The sequence below is a fragment of the Gossypium arboreum genome, chromosome 6, assembly GCF_025698485.1.
Source record: "Gossypium arboreum isolate Shixiya-1 chromosome 6, ASM2569848v2, whole genome shotgun sequence".
NCBI lineage: Eukaryota > Viridiplantae > Streptophyta > Magnoliopsida > Malvales > Malvaceae > Gossypium > Gossypium arboreum.
Genome location: NC_069075.1, coordinates 123,219,679 through 123,225,596, shown reverse-complemented (window position 1 = coordinate 123,225,596; position 5,918 = coordinate 123,219,679). Strand labels below are relative to the sequence as shown.

General features: G+C 34.7%; 1 protein-coding gene across 2 annotated transcripts; it reads right to left on the bottom strand.

The window, feature by feature from the left end:
- Nucleotides 1-2,101: 2,101 nt before the first annotated feature.
- On the bottom strand, nucleotides 2,102-5,715 carry LOC108473989 (glycerophosphocholine acyltransferase 1-like). 2 transcript variants are annotated; one of them, XM_053030185.1, is made up of 9 exons: nucleotides 5,602-5,715; nucleotides 5,323-5,490; nucleotides 5,087-5,206; nucleotides 4,862-4,919; nucleotides 4,670-4,770; nucleotides 4,479-4,574; nucleotides 4,288-4,381; nucleotides 2,812-3,049; nucleotides 2,102-2,706 (listed from the first exon to the last, which is right to left on the bottom strand). In XM_053030185.1, exons 2-9 carry the CDS (start codon nucleotides 5,398-5,400, stop codon nucleotides 2,355-2,357), a joined length of 1,137 nt encoding a protein of 378 aa, XP_052886145.1. In that variant the 5' UTR covers nucleotides 5,401-5,490; nucleotides 5,602-5,715; the 3' UTR covers nucleotides 2,102-2,354. The 2 variants fall into 2 exon arrangements, with proteins under 2 accessions (XP_052886145.1, XP_017631322.1); XM_017775833.2 differs by lacking the exon at nucleotides 5,602-5,715 and having other exon boundaries at nucleotides 5,323-5,576.
- Nucleotides 5,716-5,918: the final 203 nt, after the last annotated feature.

The following is a 5,918-nucleotide window of genomic DNA, read 5'->3' as shown; positions in this document are numbered from 1 at the left end:
CTCGTTCGAGGATGTGAAGGGTCATTTGTTGAGTAAAGACAGTTCGGATAGAAAGGCAAATAGGCAAGCTTTTACTTGGTAGCATCAAAGAAGTGAGACAAAAGGTGTCGCTATTGTAAGAAGTTAGGTCACGTCAAAGCATGTTGTTATAAACTGCGAAATAAAAGTGCTGCTGAGAGTAATGAGGAAAATGTAGCTAGTGCTAATTTGACCGAAAAAAGCGGTGATGATTTCTTATTAGTGTCAACAGGCGATAGCTCTGAACTTACGTCTAAGTGGATCCTAGATTTGGGATGTTCTTTCCATATGTGTCCCAACAGAGAATGACTCTCCACATATAGTTCAGTTGAAGGTGGAGTTGTGCGCATGGGAAACGATTCATCCAGTAAGGTAATTGACATTGGTATTGTTAAAATCAAGATGCATGATGGGACGATTAGGACACTCTCAGATGTTAGGTATGTACCTGATTTATGAAAGAATCTCATCTCCTTGAGTATTTTAGACTTGAAAGGTTGTAGAATCAACATCAAGTTGAACGGCATTAAGGTGTCTCGTGGGGCTCTCATTTTGTCAAAAAGTAAAAGAACCAGTAATTTTTATATTCTAGAAGGTTCTACAGTGACGGGTGAAATAGGACGTCCTTTGTCCATTACGGAGTCGAAGTCAACTCGTTTGGAACGGAGGCAACTTGGTCATGGGAGGGAAAAAGGTATGACCATTTCATTGAAGAGAGGTGCTTTTTTGGATGCAGGTTTTGAAAATTTAATGCACTGTGTTCGTGAAAATCAAACCTGGGTTAGTTTTGATTTGGCAGTGCAAAAGCCAAAGGCTAGAAGTCTTCCAACTTCTAAGCACAGATTCAACTTAGTTAATTTCTTACATAGTTCAACATAGGATCGTGGCAAGCTTTCGCAAAGATGGCGTTGTAGAAATACAAGTCAAGGTGGAGATTTGTTGAGTGTGCTACGTATTTCAGTCAAATTTGAAAGATAATCTCCCAGTTAAACTATGTTTATTTGTTGAGTGTGATACGTATTTCAGTCAAATTTGAAAGATAATCTCTTAGTTAAACTATGTTTATTTGTTTCAGTCGAACTCTGATTAGTCTAGATTATTTTATTATTTGACCTACAAATTTAGCCTATAAATAGGCTGTTTTACAACTTTAGAAAATACACCTATTAAAAGATTAAAACTCATAACACTTTTGGAGAATTTTGTGTTTACATTTTGAGGGTTCTTTATTTTCGGGTTTCAAGGTTTAGTTTTTATTTCTATCTTTTGTACTCTTTGTTTTTTTTCCATTATAGTAAAATTATCTTTGCTCGCGGTTTCTTATCATCTTTGGAGGGGTTTTTCCACGTTAAATTTGTATGTTCAATTTCTCAGTTTCTTCCGTTATTTTTTACTTGTTTGTTTCTTAATCAAGTCGATCCTCAACAATACACATGTACTTAGTGCTAAATTTTTGTCATGCCAACATGAAATACACGTAGGCTGTCACACGAGTTGCCACGTCAACATTATTAAAAAATTAATGTTTTGGTTAACATTTCTATTAAAAATATTTGACTTTTACTAAAAATTTAATGACCACATTTAACTCAAAAATCAAATAAAGGTCAAATTACAAAAGATATAAATATTGAAAGTTAATTTTATTATTAAACCTTAATTATTTAAGGAAAAAGTTAGGGCTAAAAATATTACACTACCTTAGAGAAACAACAGGGACTTGAAGAAATTGGGGCGAAGAAGCAAGGAATTAGAAGTTAATTGAAAGGTAAAGTTTTTTTAATTGTTTTTATATATTTTAATTAATAAAAGAAATTAAAATTATTAAAGAAATTAGATTTTTTAGTCAAAATTAGGATACTGATAGTAATAACTATTTCTCTCAAAAAAAATAAATTGATCATGAAATATACTTCATTTTTATGGGTAGGAATCGAACCCTAGCCTCAAGATTAAGGGACGTGGTGAACAATTATCGCATCGAATCTCATGGTTAGATTTATTTATTTTTTCTAAATATACCTGACACATTTATTTAGTTTTTTTTAATATAATTAGCTGAAAATGTAAAATGGCTAAACTATTAATAGAGAACTTTTTGGGCAATGTATTTATGGGTTGTTAAGTAGCATACATCAACTTGATCCAAAAAAATAAATTAGATACTAAAATGGATGGAGCCGACAAGTTAGAGGAACCAAAAGTTAGATTAACCAAAAAAAGAATTACAGATTTTCAAATTAAACTTAGGGATTGTCAAAGAAAGCCAATCGCCTGTTCTTTCTCCTCTTGCAATCAACAGCTAAGGACCTAATTCGTAAAGGCTTTTACAGCTTTTAGGGCTGGTGTTTCTCAGACGAATTGCCCACTAAATCTGAGGGTTGATCTTGTTGACTTTGTACTGGTTGCATCTGGATATCTGATTTCTTTTTCTCCTTCACAATTACCTGTCTAGGCATCACTTCTAACAGGAAGCTTCCTCCATTCCAGACTGACGCAGAAACCTTCAGTATTTGGAAAATCACGTGGAATTTGTATGATAGGAAGATGGAGACAGTGAGTGCCATGGTTGCCACTGTAAAAATGGCTTGACATAGAATGTACATCAGGAATCGGTTTTGATCCCCAAGCAATCCACCTAAACGCCACCATATGTTATTTGCTTTCTTGGCCTTCTTCGAAAGTTCCCTATTATACAAACAAATCATCAGCTAGAACGAAGAGGAGCTGAAGCCAGGCAGCATAAATATATAAAACTATTGATGTGATGTAATGAAATAATAGAAAAAATACCTGTAAGATGTCATGACTTCAGGATCTCTTAATAACCTCTGCCGACGTAGCACGTTGACAATGAGGAAGTAAAGAACTTGCCAGAGGGTATAAGCAGCTAATGGAACCCCAAACAGCCAAGTCCAAAGGTAAGCTTTGTCTTCTACGTAAGGCCACGAAATTCTATGAGATGTTCCTTCAGGCTGCATGTCTTCGAAGGTCACTGGATTCCACCATCGGATTGTGAAAAAAACTATTCCTGAAAGCAAAAATTATCATATTTGGCACCAAGAATATTTGGACTAACTAAAAGAAACATTAGCTTCTCCCTCTTTCAACAGAAGCCTTGACTACCAACATCAGATGGTTGCCTTTTCCAGAAACACCTGCTTGGTTGCTCCAAAATTTGTGCAACACTTTCCTGCCGTATTCCCTGATTTTACTACTCACAATGACAATGCCATCAAAGGTAGAAACCATCGACACTTTTCACAGGTCGAGTAGGATTTCTCGTATCACAATAACAAAAAAATGATCTAGCTGCTGGGTTTGGTAGTTTCAGAATATACTTGAAACTAAGGTCACGGAATGTCTTTCAACTTCTATTGGAAAGCTGATGTTATCTCTAATTATTTTTCTTACAGGATGTGCAGAAACATGACCAAGTATAAAAGATTTTTCATTTTCTGTTATCCCTAATCAAAGATGTGAAGAAACATGACCTAATAAAATGTTGCTCCAACTTGTATGCACTATCCCTTAGAAGGGCTATATGCTAGATCACTTTTTGGACAAACAATGTCTCTTAGCTCTAAAAACAGATGAATCAAATTATCAAACCCCGCATAAGCAAACTATGAATTAGAACTCCTAGTTAAACAACATACTATCAAAATTTTACCGCAGGGCATGTCCTAAAAATGGGGAAATTCCATGATATCTCAGCTTCCTTGAACCTCCTTGAAGGCTGACGATTGATTCCATAGAGATGGCTTTCTGATTCAAGTCACGTCCAGTTTTGGTGATTCAAGTTTGAGCAAGTACAAATCATTGAATGGGCAGAATCGGTCAAGGGATATTTGAATGATGATCAGCAATTTATTTATTAGGATATATACAACAGAAATTTAGAATCTTGGTAGTAGGAAATTTTTTTCTGTCTGCCTATATGTACTACAGCAGATAATCCAGATAGTACATAAAAAATATGAACATTCCATTGAGATTGTAAATGAACCTTATAGGTAGAATTTTTTAGCTGTTTTTAATATTACCTGTCAACAACTTCATATTGCGATAAACTTAGCTATTGTTATCTTCCATATATGACAAGTATAAGTTCAAAATTGAATGTTTAACAACCTTGAAATCCCAAATCACCTCCTGTCCCGCCTTTCCTTCCATTTTGAAATTAAAATGAAAACAAAAATAACAAACTTGCTGTATCTAAAGTGCATTAGAAGTATAGCAAGTGCAAATAAGGAATCGCAAACATACCAGGTAAAAGATGTATAAGGACGCTAATAATTTTGTCAACAGAACTAAAAACCAAGCTACAACGCCAAACAATGAGTGCCCATGCTAGTGGCCCCTACAGGTAGAATCCAGAAGACTGAAGAAGTTAAAAACAAACCGTTCACCATGGTGATGTATCATGTATGTAAGAGACCAACTACCATAGTCTGTACCTCGGCAAATGAGAAGCAAACCAAGAAAAGCTTTTCATTATTTGGATAAAGAAGAAGATCAAACAAGAAGATTGTGTTGGCATAATAGCAGAAATCCTGACACGTAGAAATGCTAAATCTTCATCAGTTTCTGCTAATTTTTTTATAAATTCCACAAGAACATGACCAAATCTCATAGAGATACAACTTACCAGAAGATAGTAATGCCATTTCTTAAAGCGGTAGTATATCCACCGAAGGGGAACGAAGATGACATAGAACAAACAGTACACATAAGGAATATCTTGTGGCCCTAAAGAAAATGAATGAACATATTTAATTGATTCCAGAGCCAACAATTTCTACAACCATTTCCATTAATTCAAGGCTGAGAGTGTACTTACTTGCTCCCAAGAGAAAGCAAAACCCTCCAAATCCAAGAACCCCCAAAAGATGAGTCACCTAAACATAAAAAAGTCCCAAAAAAGGGAAGGAAAAAGGAATCTAAAATTATAACTTCAGTTCCAATGTTCCTAATGACAAATCCATTTATCATACATTAATACCCGCAATTATATACATACGACAAACATAAAAGTAAATCAAAGAAAGAACATTCAAACGATTACCTTGTTGATAAATCGTTCGTGTTCTTCAGCTTGTTTAGCAATCTTAACAGCATGTTTCGACAAAATCTTCTTCGTTTGAACCGCTTGTTTAGACAACATCTCCTTCGTTTTTGCTACTTTCTGTGTGACAGCAAATATAACACCAAATCATTAGAAAAACAACAAAAAATGATAAAACACAAATATTGATTCAAAATGGCCGAAAAAACGGAAAAGGATGCATGAAGGAATCGAACTCTGAATCGCGGTTTCCCCGTCCCGGGTGTATCCCCATTCACAATGATGTCCTCCCCGGGTTCATCACTGCTCGTCATCTTTTCCTCTTTTTCGGTTGTTAATTCTACACAAATTATAAATCGAATCAAATGAATGCCGAAGGGAAAAAGGTGGTGGATACGGGTCCCCTGTTAATATACATACAAACAATGAAACATATCATATCTTATCTTATTTAAACGTCGGGTTAATACTAATAATGACTTTAATAAGGTTGATTCTATGTATAGTCCCCGTACTTATTGATTTATATGAATCTAGTCCTTCTGCTCAAAATTATCCTGTTTTTCGATTTGCTCATTGTCAGTCTTTACATTTCTTCTGTCAACTTCGTTTAAAAATAACAATAGCATAAATTTAACCCTTAACCTTTAACCTTTTACCTTTAAAAGCTTTTACCGACTCTTTACTTTAATTAGCCTTCAATCTTTTTTCTTTTTTTTTGTCAAATTAGACAAATTTTGTTGCAATTTAACAGTTGGGCCAAAAATAATATCACTAGGGGTGTAAATGAAATACTAATGCTCACAAGCTATTTGAGTTCAACTCGAAAAAT

Bases quoted from the DNA above. Each gene is read 5' to 3' on its own strand.
- LOC108473989 (XM_053030185.1), bottom strand. From the start codon at position 5,400: ATGACGAGCAGTGATGAACCCGGGGAGGACATCATTGTGAATGGGGAT. The intron at 4,575-4,669 runs GTAAGTTGTATC...TCTACGTGTCAG, and splicing joins AATGGCATTACTATCTTCTG to GATTTCTGCTATTATGCCAA. The intron at 3,050-4,287 runs GTATGTTTGCGA...TTTTGCTTTCAG, and splicing joins CCTTATACATCTTTTACCTG to GAATAGTTTTTTTCACAATC.